This window comes from Ursus arctos, unplaced genomic scaffold (assembly GCF_023065955.2).
Source record: "Ursus arctos isolate Adak ecotype North America unplaced genomic scaffold, UrsArc2.0 scaffold_18, whole genome shotgun sequence".
Taxonomy (NCBI): Eukaryota; Metazoa; Chordata; class Mammalia; order Carnivora; family Ursidae; genus Ursus; species Ursus arctos.
Window position 1 is genome coordinate 41,709,396 of NW_026622852.1, and position 22,028 is coordinate 41,731,423.

Consider the following 22,028-nt stretch of genomic DNA (forward strand, 5'->3'; position numbering starts at 1 on the left):
GCACCGACGTGCGTGTGAGCATGTACCCGTGTGCATGTGTGTGTGAGCATGCACCTGTGTGCGTGCGTGTGAGCATGCACCCGTGTGCATGTGTGTTTGCATGCACCCATGTGCATGTGTGTGTGAGCATGCACCTGTGTGCGTGCGTGTGAGCATGTACCCGTGTGCATGTGTGTTTGCATGCACCCATGTGCATGTGTGTGTGAGCATGCACCTGTGTGCGTGTGTGTGAGCATGCACCCATGTGCACTCACCCTTGTGCATGTGTGTGTACATGCACTGATGTGCATGTGTGTGTGAGCAACCACCCATGTGCATGTGTGTGTGAGCATGCACCTGTGTGCATGTGTGTGAGCATGCACCCATGTGCACTCACCCATGTGCATGTGTGTGTACATGCACCAATGTGTGTGTGCATGTGAGCAAACACCCATGTGCGTGCATGTGTGAGCATGCACCCGTGTGCATGTGTATGTGTGTGAGCACGTACCCATGTGCACGTGTGTGTGCACCCGCATGCTTGTGTGTGTTTGCACGCACCCGTGTGTATGTGTGATTGTGCCCATGTGTGTGCACCTATGTGTGAGAGAATGTGTATGCACACGCCTGCATGTGAATATGTGCATGTATGTGTAGGTGTGAGTAGGTGTGCGTGTGCCCTCACACATGTGTGTGCCCGTGTCTGTGTGTGCGTGTGTGTGCTGTGCAGCCCCCATTTTAAGGCTAGGAAATGGAGGCTCAGAGAAGTGAAGTGACTTGCCCGAGGTCCCTCTGGGATTCCATGCCTTCACCCCAGGACTTCTGAGTCAGGGCCCAGCTTGGGGAGGGAGCGTGGGAGCGAGCATGAGGGCAGAGATCAGGGGTTCTTGGAAGGTGACACCAGGGTGGACTGACTCTCCAAAGGACTGTTTTCTGAGTAACTGAGCCATGTGGGGCCCGAGGAGTGGGCTGGCAGCCGGGAGCACTGTGCAGCCCTGTAAGAGACGCAGCTGGTGTACCCACAGGTCCTCTCCCTGAGCCTCATGCTCGGAGAGCCAGGACCCTTGCGACGGGGACCCTCCCATATGCTGGGCACAAAGGCTGCTTGTCTCTGACGGGGAACCCACTGCTTCTTGGTTTTTCCCCTATTTACTGCCTATTGTAACTCATCGGGTCCCAGGACATCCCTGAACACGGACCTCAGGGGTCTGTCTTAGCTCTGCCAGGGCCTCAGCTTGGGGCCTCAGGCCGTCCCTTTCCTCCTCCTAGCCTCAGTTTCCCCAGATGTGTGTGTGGGGGTAATAACACTTCCCTTGCCTGCTTCATCAGGCTGTGAGAATCTCATGAGACCAGGGTATTGCACACTGTGAGGGGCTGTGCGCAGACGTAGTGGTGTTACCGCACAGACCCTCAGTAAATAGAGAACAGTGAGGTGAGCATACTAGAAATTCAAGAAGAATCGGACATGCTTCTTTGATGTGTCTCTCGGAAACGCTCTGAGAGCCCAGGGGAACAAGTCAGGGGGCAGTCCTAGCCACACGCACATGCAAGGACTGGTCATCAGAGCTCTGCCGGCTGGTCAGGAGGACACATTCAAGCTGCATCTTGAAGAATGTCTATGGTTTGGTGAATGCTGCTTGAGGAATGGTTTTCTAGGCGGGGGTGACAGCCTGAGCCAGGACCTGGCAGCAGGGAAGTGCAGGGCGTTGCTAACGATGGGCTGTGGTCTGGCGAGGAACAGAGGGACCCTGTCTGTGAGTTTGGCGACTGGAAAGTGGTTTGCAGAGGGTGGGTGGGACCAGATGATAGAGGACAAGGGTCACGGAAGGAGGAGTTTGGAGGTGTCCTCATGCAGTCAGTGGGGAGCTATGGAAGGTGTTAGTGCAGGGAGGAACGGAACTGGAGAAGACCCCCCTGGAGGTGTGTGAGCGGGGGGGATGGGCGGGAGGGCATTTTAGCAGGGGATAGGACTTTGAGCAGAGGTTGTGGGGAGATAGCCTCTCTAGATGATTCTAGAAAGAATTGTTTTTCTTTCAGGGACAGAAAGGGGACCCAGGGCTCTCACCAGGAAAGGCCCTCGATGGGGTGAAGGTAGGTTTCCAGGGACCCCAGCATCGAGGGAAGTGGGGGAGTGGACAGTAGGGAAACCACCGTGCCCCAGCAGAAGACACTGTGTGTCAGAGGCAGGAGGTGACAAAGTAGCCAGGGAGGAGTGTGGTTGGGTGCTTTCCTTGAAGTCCTTCAGCCCGTGCCAAACCCAAAGTCATTCCCTGTACTTTCTTTGGGGGTGCAACCAATAAGACTGACAAAAGATTTTGCCTGCGGACCCACCGTTGGTGAGTGACCTTTTGTGTAATGTCCTGCGTTTCTGTCGGGCCCTCTAGGTGACCCTTGGCATCCAGAAGTTTTTGCTAGCATACACCCAGGAAGCTTCCAACAAACATTCAAAATCCCCTCTGAGGTTAATTTGAGCAGACAGGTCTGTGGATTTCTAGGAGATGGGAAGGGATCGGGCCAGAGATTCAGGGCTCTCTAACTCTGAAGGGCTACGGGACCAGAAGTTTCTCGAGGAAAAAAAGAACACTTAGGCCAGAGGACTTCGTCCATCCCCGAAGCATCCCCCCATACACTGATTAAGGGGCCTGGAAGGAGCACAGGACAGGTAGGAACAGGGGAACCCAGACTCTAAGTAAGACCCCCAGCTCTCAAACATACATATCCTGGACGGAACACTCGAGTCTGTCTGGCTCATTCTGGACATGAGCCCAAGAACCCTCCTGACAGACAACACTGCTTCTCAACCTGGCCTCCTGTGCTTGGGCACATAGAAGACACAGCTCCCTTTGATTTCCCCAAGATATAGGTGGCTCATTCCTTCACATCCTCACATTTTTTTCATGCAGCAAACATTTACTAGGTGTAAGCATTCATATAAATGCCCACGTGCTCCTCATCGAGACCTTGTAACACAGGACAGACGGGCCCAGCTTGCAGATGAGATAGCAGAGAGGCCTCAGAGGCAGGTGGCTTGCTGGAGGTCACAGAGCTGGTCAGGTCCAGAGCAGGTTTGTATCCAGGCCTGACAAAGTCCAAGAGCCTGGGCTTCTCTCTTGCTCCTGTGTTGTCCGTTCTCAGGTCTCAAAGCAGAAATGCCCCCTACTGCCCACCATGCCCAGCGAGGATGAGGAGTGGGCAGAAGGGAAGGTGTCTCAGGAATGCAAAGAGAGAGAGAGCGGACTAGAACGAGGCAGACAAGTTGTGTGTCCCGAGGGGCAGTGGTTTTCAAACACGGTTTTAACAGCAGACCCCGTTCCTTACTTGATATCCTGTGCCAACGTCCGGGGTATAAAATAGATCAAATGGAGTGACTGGGTTAGCGGGGAGGGGCTGGGTGCCCAACCACTCGGCTGCCCTCTGGGCCTCCAGGAGTCCCGTTTGCAGACAGTTGGCCGTGCGAGGACACGCCTGCCATTTCATGAGCGTCTCTGCTCCTGTTCCCCCCGCCTCACCCCTTCGTCTGTGTTTTGCAGGGCGACGTGGGCTTGCCTGGGCTCTCTGGGAATCCAGGACCTCTTGGACGAAAGGTACACCTTGCTTTCAGTGCTTTGCCTTGTCCAGTGCGCTTTCTGTCTAGCTTGGTTATTTCACCAACCAGACCGTGCGAATCTGGTTGGTGCTCTCCCTACGGAGCCTAGCACAGGGCCTGTGCATAGTAGGTGTTCAGGAAATGGGGGTGGGGGTGGGGAAGACCGTGCAGGCCAAGGGTCGATTGCGTTCTGCAGGATTGCTGGTGGGGATTCCAGGAGGTGTATCGGCCTAGGGCTACTAGGCCACGTCTTCGGCTTGCGCCCTGGCTCCCCGCTGTGGCTGCAGCCCCCCTGCTCTCTGGGCCATCTGGTTCTTGTCTGAACAGATGTAGTGTCTCCTGGCTCCATGTTGTCCTTGCTCTGAGGGTCCCTGTGGCACTTGGAGCATGAGGTCTCCTGGATCTCCTTCTCCACCCTCCATGGCCAGAGCATAAATCTGAAGAGGCCAGACCCAGACAGGAGTCTGTGGCTGTCTGTGAGCTGAGGAAACATGGGATTTTCTGGCTCAGAGAACACAGGGACTCCCTCTCCCCACTCACTTCCCCTCCGTGCTCCAGCACTTTCTGATGGATGAGGTGTGAGTGGAAAAGTCTCTTTCCAGTACCGGCTCATAAAGCAGCCCGTGGTGGTCTCGCTCTGTGTGGGGGTGGGAGTCTAGTAGAGGTGGCAGGAGATGGGAAAAGCAGACTAGACCTGCTCCTGCCAGGGGTCCAGGGCTCTCTGCTCTCAGCAGATGTCCAGGGAGGCCCAGAGCCCCCATCCAAGAGGGACCAGCTCACCTGAGAAGGGAGAAGCATCTTTTCCCAACTAAGGCAGAGTCTCTGTGTAGTTAGGAAACTGAAAAAGGCATTTACACAGTGGCCCCGGACCCCAGCTCAGGCAAACATGCAGGAGTTTGTCCGTGGCAGGCCAATGGGCAGAGCATGGGGGGGCTCAGGTCCCAAGGCCGGGACCCCTGACCAGTCGTGAGGGCCGGGGAGGAGGACCAATCGGGTAGAATGGTACTGGAATCATCACTGTTTGTAAGCACCCTCTCCTCCCATGAGCCTCTTCGGTGACAACGGCGGCCACTTTGCCCTGATGCTCTTCCGTGGCTTCTCTGCATCGTCTCGTGTGGGGAGCCTTGGGAGAGAGGGGACGTCAGTGGGTGAGAGGTGAAGTCAGCATCCTCTTTGCTCACTAGCCCGTCGGATTGGGGTGTCACCTCAGCATGACACCAATAATCCTATTCATTCATTTATTCGACAGAAGTGATGGAACGCTTATCATGTGCCAGGCAGGAGGCAAGGTGTGGAGCTGAGTAAATAGACAAAAATCCCTGTCCCCCTGGAACTCACATTCTTGTGCGCGTGGTGGGGCGACAGATAATAAAAAGAAAAACAGTAAAAATAGAAGGACAGGGGCGCCTGGGTGGCACAGCGGTTAAGCGTCTGCCTTCGGCTCAGGGCGTGTTCCCGGCGTGATGGGATCGAGCCCCGCATCAGGCTCTTCCGCTATGAGCCTGCTTCTTCCTCTCCCACTCCCCCTGCTTGTGTTCCCTCTCTCGCTGGCTGTCTCTCTCTCTGTCAAATAAATAAATAAATAAAATCTTAAAAAAAAAAATAGAAGGACAAATGGAAAATGGACAAAAATAGGTGGGAGAAAGGGAGTTTTGGTTGTGAGGGTTCCCATGAGGGTTCCCATGGCCAATTAGAGGTGACGCAAGGAGTGACTGTCCTTTGTCACATTGTTTCCTCACAAGAACCTCCAAGAGTTGAAGCACTATTACGCCTGTTTTACAGCTGAGAAAACCGAGGCTCAAATTGACCTCATTCATTCATTCGTTCGTTCATTCATTCTTCCAGTTGTTCAGCAAATAAGCACGTAGGTCCCAGGCTCGCCCAGGTCACCAGTGCTGACACTGGTGTTAAAGGCCAACGAGCTTATCGAGGGCCTCGTGGAGACGGAGTTCTGTCGTTGTGCTCCCCGTGCCCCCGCCCCTGCCTCACTGTGCATTAGAACCGGCTGGGGGCTGTGGGCAGGGACTCTGGTCCCGTTAGTGTGAGTGGGACCCAGGTACAAGATTCTCTTGTGCAGCCGAGACTGAGAACCACTGGTTTCATGAAATACCTTCCAGAATTGCTAAGCTGCAGAGTTGGAATTTGAATCCAGGTCTCTGGCCTTCAAGCCCTTTCTCTGCACAACACTGATTGAGACAGCTTTTCAAATAAGAGAGGCCCCGTTAAGTGGGAAAAAAAGAGCCTCTCCGGCTGAGAAGGTTCATTTGTCTGCCATCCATCTGCGATGTTTGCTGAGGGCCTTTGCCAAGCCAACTCCCAAGGGCTGGGCAGGCGCACAGAACAGGCCGGACAGACCTGGATGGAACCCAGCTCTGTCCCCTCTCCTGCCGTGTGAGCTTGGGCAAGTGGCCTCATCTCACTGAGCCTCAGTTGGGATACAGGGAGAGGTTGGGTGACATGAGATGTTCTAGCCCCAGCACTAGCATGGGGCTGGCACTCGTAGGCACTGCATGCATGTTTGTTGAATGAATGAATGATCACGATCATGAAGGAAAAGCACTGAAGGTCTTGCCCATGTGGGACCATCAGTCATCTTGCCTAGTTACCAGCTAACCACCTTCCACTAGCCAAGAAGGCTACCAGAATCCTATTTGCACTTCGGGCGGGTGGAATCCTGTGCTGTCCCTGGGCCGACCACCTTGCCTTCTCTCCTTAGAGCCGTGCTTCCCAGCTGGGGGTGATTTTGCCCCCCAGGGAACAGTGAGCAATGTCTGGAGACATTTTTGGCCATCACAGCTGGGAGAGGGGGGCCACCAGCTTCTAACAGGTAGAAGCCAGAGATGCTGTTAAACTTCCCACAATGCTCAGGACAGCCTCCCCTCCTCAGCAAAGACTAACCCGGCCCACGGTGTCAGTAGAGCCCCGGGCTGAGAAACTGTGGTACGGAAGCCCCCCTCCGTCCTGGGCCTTCCTGTCTCCCTGCGTTTGCTTATGCTGTGCCCTCCCCCGGCATGATCTTCCACGCTCATCTGCACGCATCTGTCCCTCAATTCTACTCTCCAACACCATCTTCTCCAAGAGCGCCCTCCCAGCAACCTCCAGGCAAAAGTCACACCTTCTTCCCCTGATCACCCGGCCCACCTTCTTAGCCTTTCCAGGACTCCGAGTATTCGGCTGGCGGGAGACTGTCTGGTGTCCTTGGCGCATTTGTCAGCTGGAACAAGTGGCACGGAGGCCCTGTTCACCCTTGTCTCCTTATGAGGCGCTTAGCACAGTGCGGGACACAGGCATCTGTCCTGTCGCATACCTCCCTCCTCCCCTGCCTGTGGCAGACACCACTCATTGATCTTTCCTGTCAAGCCCTGATGTGACCTCAGAATCCTTCTTAACACATTGCCCCACGTAGACATGACTAATGGAATGAAATTGGGACTCCAGTTGAAACTTCCTCCCAGCTCCTTTTTGCAACCCTCACCCTGCCCACAGGCCCTCCTTGTGCCGCCTGAGTTGGCCACTTCCATGCAGAGCCCCTACCTAGAACCTTCTCCAGGCTCCCCTGCTGCTGGGCTGCCCTGGGCTTCTGGGGCCTAGGCCCACCGCCGTTTCTGAGCTCTGCTGTCCAACCTGGCCCCTCCTTCGAGCCTGTTTACAATGCCACAACTTCCGGTTGGCTATCTACACTGTCTTAGCATGCAATGCTTCTCCTTCATTCCACTTAATATGTGTTACCTTCTAGAAGGTAGGGAATGAGTTTGTTGTGTTCACCAGTGTATTCTTCATGCTTAACACAGGGTCATGTCTGGGGTTCAGCAAACCTTAGTTGAATGAATGAACAATTGTTTGAATGAATGAGCCAGACAGAAATGATGTGTTCCTGCCCGACCTGTCCCAGGTACCCACTGAGCAGAGCTTGATGGCAGGTGCCTGGCTGCGTCATGATGGACTGCACTTTTGGACAGACCACACATTTCTGATCCCTACAATTTCTGAACCGACACAATGCTTTGAGAGGCCAACAGGGAAAACTGAGGTCCAGAGAGGAGGAGGGACTTGGCCAGTATCATGTAATGAGTCACAGCCTCCTGGCCTGTTTCTTCCTCACTGATCCTTTCTGTCAAATGGGGCTCTCTGTCCTGCTGACTGCCCCCGATGGGCTGTGGAGGTGGTCGAGAAGTTTAGGGGGTCTCATGGAGCGCTCAGCAAGCGTGGTAAGTTCCGTGTTTCTGCAAGAGAAACTGGGGCCTTGCACACTGAGGTGGAGCTAGGGGAACGGCTGAGGTCTAGGCACACATTGCTCCCCAGGACCCCCAGGCAAGAACAGGACCCCCCCCCCCCCACGCTCCCTGCCCAAAGCCCAAATAGCATCCCGGCCGACGGGGAGGCTGTCTGCAGCAACAGTGAGGTGATGTCTGGTTTCTCCTTGTGCATTGTAAGCAATGATTAATCTGGCTCCCAAACCAAAATATAGACCGAGTTCTATTATAAACACGGGTCCTGTGGAGACCCGCCTGCTGGGCAGCCAGAGGCCCCTTACAGACTCTGTGGTCCCTGGAGCTCCCCTGAAGCGTCTGCTCTCCCCTAGCACCAGTCAGGCACCGATCACACAGGCGGGAAATCACTGCCCGTGGGTCCACCTTGCGGTTAGTACTCACCCCGTAATTGCTGGGGCCCAGGAGAAGATAATGGTTTAGATTCTTCCAGGTCCTGGGGCCCTGTCATTTGAAGCTATTTGGCTGGCCCCAGCTTGGTAAACACTGTTAAGGTACTTCCAGGGAGCATAGGAACCTCCCCCCACTTTCCCCCCACGCCTTGGCCTCGCTCAGCCTCTGCTGCTCTCAGCCAGCCAGGAGAAGTGGGTAGTTCACAGCAACGTGCAAGACCCTTCAAGGTCCACTGTTTGGGATAGACCTAGGAATCGTGGCCTGTTGGACAAAGCACAGCCCGGGGGTCTAGAGTCCTGGGGAATAGCCTGGTCTTGGCCATAACTTGCTAAGTGACCTTGGGCAAGTCCCTTCCCCCTGGTAAGTCTGTCCAATGAGAAAAGTGGGCAGATTGATGGCTCAGATACTCCAGGGTTCTGTGATGGTCCTCTGCCCTGGAAATGCTGTACTGAGCCAGACACTCTGTCCTGGGGAGGAAGGTCTGTAAGGGGGTCTTTCCCTGTGTGGCCCTGTGGCTCTTCTACGTGGGCCTTGGGCCTCAAGTATGTCTTATCCCGTGATTGGGTGGTTAGGGTTTAGGGACTGGAGTCACACCCTGGCCTTGCCCCTGGAGAGCTGTGTAGCCTCAGGAAAGTCTCTTTACCTCTCTGAGCCTCTGTTTCCTCGTCTGGCACTGTGTATGGTAACTCCTACCTGCTAGGGGATCGCAAAGAGTTGATGAGCTGATATGTCTATTTAAAGTTCTAGGACCAGGCCAGGCAAAGGGCCGGCTACTGTCCCTATCCCTGAAGATAATGCATTTCCTTTTTCCTGTGTCCTGAGTAAAGGGTTTACTTAAAATCTTCTGGGATCTCCCTGGCAACACTTCTCTGCTGGAGCCTTGGTTTCCAGCAGATTCCTTCCTGACTGCAGGCGAAGCCAAAGGAGCTGGTGATGCTCAGGGGCTCCCTGGTCCCCTTTCTCTGGCTTCTGGCTTCTTCTTAACCACCCACCCCTCTCTGCCTCACCCCTCGCTCATTCTGCTCCCGTCACAGGGGCCTAGGTCTTCATCAAACCCACCTGAGAGGGTTCTTGCCTCAGGGCTTCTGCACCTACTGTTCCCTCTGCTGGGAATGCCTTTCCCAGAGGGCCAGCCCTGTTTCAGGCTCCCGTCATTTGTCTCCTCAGAGCACCTGCCCGGCTACCCAGCCACAGCTGCCACCCCTCCCCAACACGGCCTCTCTCTGTCCTCTGACTCTGCTCACTTTTCATTGTAGCTCTGGTCACTACCGCACAGTCACCATTTTCAAAATTTTAACTTTTAATTACGGCAAAAACCACACAACATAAAATTTACCATCTTAACTGTGTTTAAAGGCACGGTCAGCAGTGCTAAGCACATTCACATCCTCATGGTGCAAGGCATCTCCAGAACTTTCCCATCTTGCAAAACTGAAGCTCTACACCCACGAAAACAATGACTCCCCATTTCCCCCTCCCCCAGACATTACCTTTTATATTTATTTGTTTTTATATCTCCTTAATTAGACTGTCAACTCCATTAAGGCTAAAGGATGTTGTCTTCTCATTCATCCCAGGCCTGGAATGGTGCTGGCACATAAAAGTTCAGTAAGTGTTTGTTGAATGAATGAATGAACTATGAAGGTCACGATGGTGACAGCAGCAGGTCTTCACGGGATCCCTGAATTTAATGCTGGGTACTGTGCTAGGTGCTTTGCACACATTATATCATGTGACCCATGTGCCAGTCCTATTTCCATTTACGAAAGAGGAAGCCAGGGCTCAGCGAGGTGACACCAGTGGCCTCAGATCACACAGCCATCCAGTAGGCAAAGCAGGATAGTTCCAGGTCAGCCTGACACAAGAGGTCTCAGCCACTCCATGTGCGAGCCCCCGGCTGTGGCCTCCGCCTCGGTTTGCTCCCTGGGGAAAAGAACGTACCCCCCCCAGGTAGAAGACACTCACAAGCCACGTTGCATCAGTCTCGCGGGCCCCGCGTGTGAGATGTAATCATATCGCCGAGCGGTCCTGAGGTATGAGTAGGTGCAGAAGGAATGCTTGTAAACTCCCCAGACCTCTTGGATCCAACCGACACTGCTGTTTATCATTAAGAGTCCTGCTTCCTGGGGGTCCGCGGGGGGTGCTGAGTGCGTGTGCCTGTGTGTGTTTGTGGACATGCGTGAACGGTGACTGTGCCTGGAATGTCGGCAGGGCTCTCTGTGTGGCCTCAGGTGCCAGAAGGACCCGGCGGTGAGTGGGAGCCCACTGCTACTTAGCGGTGGGGCTCGGAGTGAGTTCTCTGAGACTCCGTTTTCTCCTCCGTAAAGTGCAGATGATAATTCCACCCCTCCCCCCAACACACACCTCTCTGGCTGGCGTCTGGGGGGGGGGGGCGAGGGGGTCATGCAGGTGTGGTCTCGGGTCAACAGCAGTACACAGAGGGGGTCTACAGGCATCGTCTTGTTTATCGCGCTCTGGGGGAGCCGTAGAACTTCGGAGTTCGCAAACACCAGAGCCGAGGGGGCCTGAGAGTTCTCGTGCCCTCAGCTGAGGTCCAGAGAAGGGGGGAATCCCACCAGAGTTGCACGGTAGGTGAGGGACGGTGTCAGAGCCAAGCCCTGGGCTCTCTGTGCCGGGGGTCTAACGGAGATCTGTGGGGCCGCCCCTGCCTGGTCTTAGTTCACAGCTGCCCTGAGCTGATGGAAGTTTGAAGTCCCGGGTTTCCCTTCGGAGAGCCCCTAAGTCTTAGGAAACGGCTCTGGTGGTCGTCCCTAGGGCCATGGGTAAGCACACACTGGTTCGATTCTCTTCACCTAGAGACCTGGTGGTTGGGCCGTGGGGACAGAGGGTCAGGGTTGGTACTGGCTTGTGGCCAGAGTACTTCTCAATCAGACATTTGAGTGGCCTGTTCCTCCGTGGAATGGGGGCTGGGACCAGTGAGAGGAAGGGAGGCCGCTGTTGTGGTCGATGTACTTGGTCGGTACGGGTGAGATCTTTTCTGACGGGGGTTTATGAGAAGGAGCAGGTCTTGACATGGATCCCAGCATCACATCCCAGACCTGAAGGTCCTAATTGGTCCACCCATCCCTTGAGAACTCACTCTGCCCCTGCTTCGGATGGGCTCACCCCTGTCTGGATTTGGAAGGAATGGTTGGGATACAGCGTTACTCTGCCGAGGGGGGGCTGTCTCCCCGTGCAGCTCACAAGCGCTGTGGGAGGAGTGAGCAGCTCTCCTGATGACTTCTGGTCTGCGCGCCATCGGAGGCAGAAGAAGCCATAGCAGGTGCCAACCCTGACGGCCTTGTGTCCATTCAGCGAGTGGTCATTGAACACACACTCCCCGCCTGCCGTCCACAGAGCATGCGGTGCTGAAAAGGCAGGCAGGGCGGCTGGGCCTCTGCCTCCTGATCCAAAGGCCCAGAGACCTTCCTGGCCTGATGCCTTTTCTTCCCCTCATCACCCCCTGCAGGGATACAAGGGCTATCCTGGACCGGCGGGGCACCCCGGAGAACAGGTGAGGGCCTCGGCCTCAGCCCTGCCCTGCTTGCACTCCCCCTGCTCCACCCCTCTCTGCCCCTGGCCTCCTCCCCTGGGCTCCATTCCACCAGTGAACCCTAGTACCTCCCACACTGCGGGGGGCCCCGAGCCTACCCCACCTCTCCGCCAGCCCCATCTGCCTGAAAGAGCTGGAGTCCACGCCGACCTGGCGTTGGCATGAGCCACTCAACTGCAGTCAGAGCCATGAATAGCTGGCCTGTTCCGGGCGATGTTAGGGGATATTATGCACGCCGCCACGGGGTTTGCAGGAATCTGGGCTGTACTGGCCCAAGTCAAATAGCAGCCCCTGCCAGCGTGGGAGAGCCAGCCAGGGCTTCTCAGAGCTTTCTCAGTCCTGGGCGGCCAGCAAAGGGGGCTTGGTTTGTCCTTCTAAGCTGGTCGGACCGGTTTCACAGAGGGGTGGGCTGGGGGCCCAGCAGGCCCGTGGCTTCCCCTTCCTCCCCATTCAGCTCGCATTCCTGCCCTTTTCTTTGTCCATTGTGAGTGAGCCCCGGTCCCCCACCGGCCCCCAGACCCAGAGCTGGGCAGGGTCTCCTCTTCCCTTATGTTTCTCTTCATTCCTTTACAGGGGCGGCCAGGACCTGAGGGCAGCCCAGGGGCCAAAGGTTACCCTGGCAGGCAGGTGCAGTATATGGCTTCTGGAAGCTCGGTGGCCATGGTGGTGTGGAGATGGCCACGGGTGCCCCCCAGGCAGAGGGAAGCAGCAGGCTGGGGGCCGAGGAGCTGTGCCCGCTGGGTGGGCCCCAAAGAAAGGGCTATTCAGGGGGCTGGACCAAGGAACCCTCTGTTTGAGGGCAGTAGGGCACAGGATGCTCGGGAGGCAGCAGAAGAAAGTCTTCTGGCGCTGTGGGGGTGGGGCTTCAGAGGCTCCTCCCACTTAGTCTCTCCTTCCCCCTCCCCACCCCCACCCCCGTCCACTCCCCCAGGACTCTGGGGCAGAGTGGGGTCCTCAGTGTAAAGACTGCAGGTCTAACCCCACTCCCTTTCTACAGAGGGGGCAGCTGAGGCCCCGAGGAGACAGGACTTTCCCTGGGTTGTTGGCAGCAGGGAGAATGTTTCCCTATGTCCTTGCCCCTCTGTCTTTTATGTTTCAGGGGTTACCTGGACCGGTAGGAGACCCTGGCCCCAAAGGCAGCCGGGTAAGTGGGCCTTGGCAAGTGCCACTCAGGTGGGGCCCTGGGTGGTCATTACCTGTCCCCCGAACGGGCCTGGTGGGAGGTGAGGTGTGCAGAGTCTCTATACAGCATCTGGCAGGGGGCGGCACATCTGCCCTCCCACCTGAGTGCTCTTTGGAGAGCAAAGGGGCAGCAGGGTGGGCAGGCGATGGGGGATCCTTGAGCCAGGTAAGCCGGCTTGGTGTCCATGCCTGGCGGCCTGGGCGGCAAAAGTTCTGTTGGGTGTTCAGCCATGGCCTGGCTGCCGTGGTCAGGCGTTTGCTTGCCGTGGCCCCCAGCACATCCCAAGTGCTAGGGGACCTAAGTCAGGGCTGCTTTGCCTGCCGTTACAATCCTCAGAGGCCTCTCTCCTGCTCCCCTCCCTACCCTTTTTAGAGAGCAGGGGTGGCTGATGGGTGGTGTTGCTCAGGCCGGGAGGCTGGTGGAGCGTCTGCTCTTCCTCTGGTGGAGCAAACCCTGAGTAGCCAGCAGCCTCAGTTTCCCCATCTTTACAATGGGAGTGAGGTCTTTTCCTACCTCCGACATGGTTATGGGGATACCAAGAATTTGGAAGCAAGTACTGCTGAAGAGGGGCTCCCAAGTGGGGAGGTGGGTGGTGGAGAAGATTCTGGGTGCACCGAATGGGGGTAGATGGAGTTTGAAAGTCTAAGAGATAATGTGGTGGAATCCCGTTGTCTACACACAAGGAAACTGGATTCAGGCGGGGACCGGACAGCCGTGGCTCGCTCTGCACGTCTAAGGTGGAGCTGGGATGCGGACTCAGGTGTCCTGAGGGCCGGCCTTGCTGCCTCTCAAAGCATGCCCAGCAAGTGGGTCACACAGCCCTCGGTCAGGCCAGGTCAGCTGTGACGTGTCCTCCACATCCGAGCCAAAGCTATTTACGGCCCCAGTCTGGGCCTTAAGCCCTGCAGCTGACATGTGGCCGTTAGAGCGTCTGGGAGGTGGGCAAGGAGGTGGGTGGGCAAGTTTTCTCGAGATGCGATGATGTTGGTGATGATGACAGTGGCGATGTCATGCAGGGGCTGGGGAGGCTGCTGTCCTGTATCCGGCTCTTCCCACCAGCTGTGGCCCCAGAGGCATGCTGCTGACATCTGGGGCTGCTTGCTGGTGGCCATGCTGATGGCATCTTCAGACCACATGTGGGCCAGAGTTGCTCTGGCCCCAGCACCCTCCTCTCTGGGTCACAGGGCCCTGAGCAGCCTGGGGGAGCTGGAATCACTCAAGCCGCCCTCCCGCCCCTGCCACCACCAGCCTCGTCGTTGGGAAAGTGGTAGAGCGTGGGCTTTGGAATTAGGGCAACTGGCTTTAAGACCTGCTGTGCCCTTAACTAGCTGTGGGATGGCAGGCAAGTTGCTGGACCTCTCTGAGCCCATTTTTCTCATCTGTAAATCTGGAATATAAGCCCTGGTTGGCAGGATCAGTGTCCCTCGTTACAGTGAAAGACGTTCATCGCACTGGACACTGAGAAGGCGCAATGACTTCTTGACCTGCTAAGGAGGGAGAGAGGGCTGTGAGCCTGCACTGGTTGCTAGTTCGTGGGAGGCAGTGTAGTTGAGTGGTTAGGAGGCCTGCCCTGGAGTCAGTTGACTCGAATTCCAATACCAGTTTGATCATGATCCAGCCGTATGACCCTGGGCAAGTCACTTCACTTCTGGGCCTAGGTGTTCTCACCCTTACAGGGGGCTGACTGGTAATACCCTGCTTCCGGGGCTGTAGTGGGGACACAGCAGATGCTTGAATGCACGGGAAGCCCTGAGAACCGGGCCTGGCACGCAGTTTGTGCTCAGTAAATGTTAACTTTTGTAAGCGTTATTCTTAAAGCATTCCACAATCATCTAGAGAGCGCAGGGAACGATAGGAGCTCTGGGCTAGGTCCCTGCCCTTGAGCAGTTCCCAGGCTAATGAGGACATGAAACATGGACACAGATAATGGAAGATACATCAGAGAAAGTGGTAAATCCTATTAACGGAGGAGCCAATATGGTGCGTGGGTGGAGGGAAGGGACGGGTTCTGCTGGCCAGAGGCGAGGGCATTGGAGCTGGGCTTGGAGGGGATGGCTGTGCCGTCGCTGGGGTGGGAAGGGCATGCCCGGTGGCGGGCACAACTTGGAGGCAGAAAGTCAGGTGCATTTGAGGGCAGTGGACTCCCAGCTCTGCCTCGACTACTTGTGTCGCTTTATCTCCAGAGCCTTGGTTTCCGTGTCTGTGTGGCGGGGGAGTGGACGGCCAGTCCGCGGTGTCGCTGGGGGGGTTGAATGCAGAGGCGAACGCGTGCCAGAGGGGCAGGTGCTTTTGCTGCTGGCGTTCAGACAGCTGTGGGTGGATGTGAGCCCCATTTTCAGGGCCTTTGTGACCTAGGAGGAGGCATCGTGGAAGCCATGGGCCCCTGGCAGCATCCTTCAGAGCAGGTGGAACCTGGTGCCCCTCTAGCATCTAACCCAGCCGAGAGCTTCCTTCCTGCAGGTCCAGGAGCCCTGGTGCGGGGCGGGCCTCCCCCCCAAGAGCGCCCGCGCCCTTCCCTGGCGTGAGGGTATGTGCCTTTGGACTACATCGTGGAAGCCAGCACCATGCAGTCCATGGGCATATACACTTGCCTCAAGGCCTGTGTCATCGAGGAGCCGCCGGAGCTGCTGCTGCCACCAGCGAAGAAGAGGAGCCTTGGTGTGGGAGGGCAGCGAGGGGGACTGGGACGGGTCGGGCCAGCCACACCCCACTACTCGGTCCCTCTGACCCCCTACCTGCTCTTTCCTAGGGCTACATTGGACTCCCAGGGCTCTTCGGCCTGCCAGGGTCCGATGGAGAGCGAGTGAGTAGGCTTTCTTTGTTTACCTCCCACCTACCTCCCCACCCCTTCCGCCTGAAGAAGTCCAGGAGTCCCTCCTGGATGAGGTGCCCTTGAGTTGAATAGGAGTCTGCCACAGGGTCAAGGCAGACCCCTTGCAGACTTAAGGGATAGGGGGTACAAAGTCAGGGAAGTACGGTAACTTGGCACGTGTAACAGGGTATGCCATCAAAGCTCTGAGCGCAAGGCAGGAATGATAAGGAGATGAGCTTGGAGGGGGCACCTGGGCGAAGTGACATGGGCGCTCAGGGCCCAGATCAGGAAGGGGACTGGATTCTGAGAGCATGGATAGCTTCAGAGGGCTTTCAGCAAATGAGAAATGGGCCCACTTTATATTTCAGATCAAGTGTCTGCAAGTCATCTTTTTATAAAGTGTTTTTATAAAGTGTTATTGAACACAACCATGCTAATTTGCTTACCTGCTGCCTCCAGCCACTTTTACCTGTGGTATAACGGCGAAGACCCCGCGGCCCAAGGGCCTCTTCCTCCCTGTCCCCTCCCAGCCTGAGCCCACATTGGGGAACTCACTCGTAACCTCATCGACAAGCTGGATAGGGAGGACCTTGGGAGAGCACCTGCTGAGTACCAGGGACACTGGGCACTCTCCTAGGCGTTTCCCCAGCTCAGGTCCACTGCAGAGCGCAAGGACCATGCACGTGATGGGCACGTAACTGGCACCTACTGGGTGTGACCTGTGCGCTAGGCCCTCTGCGACTTCCTCTTGTGGGTGGCCCTGGGGCTGGTTTGGGGCAGCGCTGGTTGTCCCCTGAGGAATCCTGTCCTGACCTCTTCCCTGTCTCTCCCCTACAGGGCCTGCCTGGTGTTCCTGGCAAGAGGGGCAAGATGGGTAGGCCGGTAAAGATTTTCCGTGTCTATTATGCAGACTCTATGGGTGAATCTGACGTCCCGGGGGCCCCGCCGCCCCATGCACCTGCAGCCCGGGCGTTCTCTGCTTCTGTCCGCTCGGCCGTCGCTCTGCTCTGAGTGTGTGAGCCAGCATGCGGGCTTATCCCGACCAGGACACTGACCGGCGGCTGTTGGCTGGAGCTGGGGCCTGCTGTGGCTCTGTGCCCCTCTGGGATGGCTCCTCTGTCTGTGTGTGTGTGTGTGTGTGTGTGTAATACTTGCTCTGCTGTGCGGTCCTGCGTCCAGGGGCTTCTATTGTCTGGGTCAGTAGTGTCCATGGGCCTGCTTGGACTGGGGGATCAGGGCTAGACCCAGGTCTGGGCTCCTATCTCTGAAAACCCTCAGTCTCTGTGTTGTCTGGGGGTGACCAGAGTCACATGTGCACATGTGCACCTGCCAGGCCAGAGGGCGGTGGGGCATGTGAGTAGGCCCAGGGCAGGTATGACCCCCAAGAGGGGCTGGCCATAACCCCAGGTTCACCAGCTTCACCCATAACTCTCCAGTGTGGCAGAGATTGCTTTCCTCCTCCTTGGGCATCTGCAGGGCAGGAAGAGAAAGCCAAGGCACAGAGAGGTTAAGTCACTTGCCCACAGTTTCACAGTCAACAAGGGAGCCGAGATTCTAACACCGCCATTCGCCTGCAGGGCTTCTGATCTCAATGGTGGATCAAGATCTCAGATTCACTGACTGGCAATAATGTCGTAGAAACAGATGCCCCAGAATCTTCACCTGGTGGGCGAGACATTAATTCCGATGCTCTCATTACTCACAAGGGGAAGCTGAGACCCCCCCCCGCCGCCCGCGGTGATATGTCCAGCACCCTTGCTGCCAGCGGAGGGAGACCCCAGACTATAATGGAGGCATATTTCTTTCGGGCCTGACCTCCGTTGGTGGCTTAAGGTCCCATGCGGCTGTCCACAGGTTAACCCCTAGACTTGGAAGCATCGTCAGCTTGGGGTCTGGTCTTTCCTCTGCTGGTGGTTGATGGGGAAGGGACTGTGGGGGAGTTTGGAACTTGAGAGGTATCTGGAAGGGGGCCAGGAGCACTCAGCGGTGCCCAGAAAGGGGCTTGTCTGTGATTCTGGGGTTGACATGCGTGATCGGGGCATCTTACCTATTATAGTGTATGGGTCTGGGCCTATGGGGCCAAGTGTGGTATGCAAAGAAAAGCAAGATCCAGGTCCTGGTCTCAAGGACCAGAGGGGCACCTCACCCTCAGACTAGACCTTTCTGTGGCTGACAGCCCCTCTGTGCCTGGGGCGTCTAACCCCTGACACCTGGATCTGGGCAAGGAGTAGCACTGAATGCTTCTGGCTTCAGGGCAAGGACCTGGCAACTGTGAGGGCTGGGCTGGCATCTAGATCTGCTCCTCGAGCCAGGTGACCTTGGGCAAGGAGACGCATCCATCCATCCACCAATCCATCCATCCATCCATCCATCCATCCGTCCGTCCGTCCGTCCGTCCATCCAGTGAATATTGAGTGTATACTGTGGGCCAGGCACTATGCTTAGTGCTGAGCAGTGAGCAAGACAAAGTTTCCATTTTCATGGGCAGATAGACAATGAACAAGGGAATGAGCGTGAGTGAATGAATGTCAGATGGTGCTGAGTATTAAGATAGAGTGGAGTAAGGAGACAGTGAGTGCTTGAGGTATTCAGGAATCTTCCTTACTTCTTGAGAAACCTTAATGAGGTGAGAATGGGAGCCCTGTGGCTATCTGGAGAAGAGCTTTCCAGGTTGAGGAGGTAGTAGGTGCAAAGGCCCTGGGGCATTGTTGGCTCAAAGCCTCTGAATTATAGTTTTCCCCTGTGAGAAATGGGGATAATAGCTTTTAGCTCATGGGGTCATTCTGCTTGTCACATAGTAAGTGCTCGATAAATAGGAGCAGTCATTATTCCTGTTTGTAGTTTAATGGGTGGCTGAGGCTGTCTGTGCTGTGTCACTTTGAGCCAATGGCTTCACCTCTCTGGACCTGTTTTCCCCGAAGTCTAAGGTGCAGGGGAGGGGCAGGTAACTTCCTGAGATGATCTCAGCTTGGCGCCATCCCCTCAGCCAAATCAGCCTCCAGAGCCCACCCATGAGGGATTTGCTCAGACTCTATCCTGGGAGGCTGCCAGAGCACCGGGCATTGCCTCTTTACAGATGAGGACATGGAGGCTCGGGGGCTGAATGACGTAGCCAAGGTCTTGAGGCTTCTGAGGGTCATTGTTGGGTTGAAACACAGCAGCCAGAGTTTTTGCCTCTTGCCCCAGAGTGTAGCTCTTGAGCAAATGGATTCTAGAGTCTCGTGAGCACGGAGGAGGGAAGTGCTTGGAAAGCCCGGGCATGATGGCTTCTTCTCCACCCTGCTGCCACAAGGACTTCCTCTCGTGGCCAGGCTCCAGCTGTCCTCTTCCGCCTCCCCCTTTTTCCCCCTTCCCCCTCTTCATTCTGCCTTTTGCCTGCCACGTACTTGTTTGCTCCTTGGAGCTGTGGCCAGGAAGGCAGCGCCCGCTCAGTCTGAGGTGCTCGGCGCCATTTTGCTATCTGCGCGTGAGATGAGACCACTCATTTTCCGTTCCACAAGAATTTACTGGACACCTACCAGGTGCCAGGTGCTGGGGATAGCACTTGTAGCCAAAACATACCCTCCAAGAGCAATATTTATTGAGGCCCTTTTGCTCTCATGGCATCTGAAGTACATAGGATTCTCGCGCTGATTCTCCAAGGTGAGATGGATTACACCTGTTTTCCAGCCTCGGAAACCAAGACCCAGTCAAAGCCATTTGCTCAGACACCCTCTGGGGGCCTCACCAGACCCGAACCCCTGTAACTGACAATTCATTTCTGTTTCCTTGTTCCTTGCCTTTAACTTCCTAAGATTCTGCCCTGTCTTTCATGATGGGGGTGTTGCCTGGCACTGCGGTGTCAGGCATGGGTGGGAGGAATCCCCCTTCTTCAGCAAAACAATCCTGGGGCCACACAATACCCCCGAGGGCTGTGAAAGTCCCCTTGGCCCCGGTCCAGCTGCCATGGCCAGCAAATGGGCAAGGGCTGCACTGGATATGACAGTGTATAGAGCAAGACTTGGTGTCACCAAGTCCCCCTATGGCTTTGTCTCTGCCCATGCCAGGCCTCAGTCTGCCATGTCCTCGGCCCACACGTTCCCTAAGCGGTCTTTGGGGCCATCCCCCTGTTGCCAATACTCCTGAGCCCTTGATCTGGCTGGGGGGCTGGGGGGCGGGGGGCGCTCCTTCTGCAAATGTGCTCTTGTGAGGGTTTGGGCCAGGCAATTTCTAGGCATTTATTAACAAGAGGAAATGTCGGAAGAATGAGCTGAATTCCCTTATGCCAGATCGCAGCTGGCCTCATTTCTGGCAGGGCCGGTGATGATTCTGCTGTAGTTCATCTCTCTCCAGCAAGCAGAACTTCAGGCTCGTGCACGCGGCCTCCTAGCATCAGGTTAGGAAGGAGGGTGTGGGAATCTTTCGCTGATGGGGTCCTGAAGGAGATGCTAGAGGTCAGAGCATATCAGAGCTGCAGGAACTTTAGTGATGAGCTGGCCCGACCTCTCTGTCAGACAGATAGGCAGACAGAGCTCAGAGAGGCTAGTAATTTTGCCAAAGTCACACAGCAAGTTGATGGCAGAGTTAGGACTCAACCCCAGGACGCTTGCTTGCTTTTTACCTTACACTTCTCTCTGTGCTCCTATTTTTAGCTCCAAAGGAAAGCTTAGGCTAACGCTCTCATCTCCGCACATCTGCTAGAATGAAAAGTGTGTTGTGGTTTTCTGAGGAGGGGTCCAGATATAAGATGTTGCAAACTTGGCTGGAGCCAAAGGGGTTTCTCCTGGGCTGTCCTGGCTTGTTCTGGGCATGGCACAGTGACACTCGCAGCTGGGACAAGGGTCCCTCCCAGAAGTTAGGAAGATGTGACAGTGAATCCTCTTGTTGGGCGGGCACTCTGTGAACTTACTATCAAGCCCACTGGAATGCCTGGCAAGGCCGGCCACTGCTCACAGCGTGTCTTGTGGCCTCTGGCCGGGCCTGCAAGGCTGGTCTTGCGTAGTGAGTCAGGCCGGCAGACCCTCAAGGTTACAGCTGGAAAGGCCCAACCCTGGCTCCCACTCCCTCGGTGTGTGGCTCGGGGACAACTGGGACTTGCCCAAGGCCCCACGCCCATCGGGGGTGGGAAGAGCTTCTACCATGGTGCATTTGAGTTTCAGGGCCCTTTCCAATTCTCAGACTGTGGGGAACAGGGAGCTAAGTGACAGAGGTCTCATGTTTCCAGGTGGGGAATCTGAGACCAAGACAGATGAAAGCTTTTCACAGTGGTGATGCTGTGAGAGGTGGGGTATGGTCCCCCATGTCCCATACTTGGGCTAGAGCTTCCCAGGGCTGTTGGTGACCCTGGGATCCTGGTGAGAACTTGACCTACCTATCTCCTCATTGTTCCCTGAGGTGACTCTTCCTGGGGGGGCTCCCTAGTGGATTCCAAATGGGCAGGGTGAAAACACGCTCAGCATCGTGACCTCCAGGGGTCTTTCTACGTCAGCACACTCGGAGTGCATATGTGTTCTAGAAAGGACTACAGCTTTTCTCCTGCAAGTACGGCAGGAGGGATGCAGGTTAGGCTTGCACAGGAATTTCCTGACTGTGGAGAATCTCAACACTGTAAACCGCCCCCCCAGATCCTTCTGCGGGCTCTTCTGAGAGGTTATTCTGTATCCCCACTGTTGATGTAAACCGGAGCTAGCATGCCCTGGCTCAGTAGAGCATTCCGGGGCTGCATTACGACATCTCACTCCTTCGGCCCAGCTCTGCTAGGGGAGTTGGCAGGACGGACCATTTCGTAGGTCAGGGAGCTGAGCCTTCGAGGCGTGAGCGGGACTTCTGAGCCTGGAGGCTTCATGCCTGCTCTGCCTCTCTAGCCTACCTTCCAGAGGCAGACGGATGGGGTTGACCCCGCCCAGAGGCAGGGGAGTGGCTGAGGTGGCCCTCAGCGGCCTCCTCGGACCTTGGCATCCTGCTGTGGATGTGGTGACAAGGCCCGCTTTCTCTTCACATCTATTTCTCTGAACTGCTGTAGCTAAGACAGGATTTGGAGTCCCGTCCCGGAGCCTGATTCTGTCTCCTCCTGGCCCTTGTTCTGCTCAAAGTACAAGGCGTCCAGTTCCCCGGGGGCCCCGACCTGGGGAAGTGGAGACACCACGTGGCTGGGGCCCCGGCAGGGCGCCGAGCTCATTCCTTGGGCCTCGGGCCAGCCTGCTGCAGCCGGGAGCGGAGGCCCGCGGAGGAGGGTCCCGCTGCTGGCCGGGCCGGGACTGCACTCCATGCACGAC

General features: G+C 56.2%; 1 protein-coding gene across 5 annotated transcripts in view; it reads left to right on the top strand.

Annotated features, from left to right (window-relative positions):
• Positions 1-22,028, top strand: part of COL27A1 (collagen type XXVII alpha 1 chain) — a 134,863-nt gene that overhangs the window by 33,969 nt on the left and 78,866 nt on the right. For 4 of the 5 annotated variants that reach the window (XM_044389543.3, XM_044389544.3, XM_044389546.3 and 1 more), the window contains exons 6-12: positions 2,017-2,070; positions 3,510-3,563; positions 11,696-11,740; positions 12,353-12,406; positions 12,879-12,923; positions 15,712-15,765; positions 16,612-16,656. In XM_044389543.3, coding sequence (XP_044245478.2) covers positions 2,017-2,070; positions 3,510-3,563; positions 11,696-11,740; positions 12,353-12,406; positions 12,879-12,923; positions 15,712-15,765; positions 16,612-16,656 — 351 coding nt within the window. The remainder of the gene's footprint in view (positions 1-2,016; positions 2,071-3,509; positions 3,564-11,695; positions 11,741-12,352; positions 12,407-12,878; positions 12,924-15,711; positions 15,766-16,611; positions 16,657-22,028) is intronic. The other variant, XM_044389545.3, reaches the window with a different exon arrangement.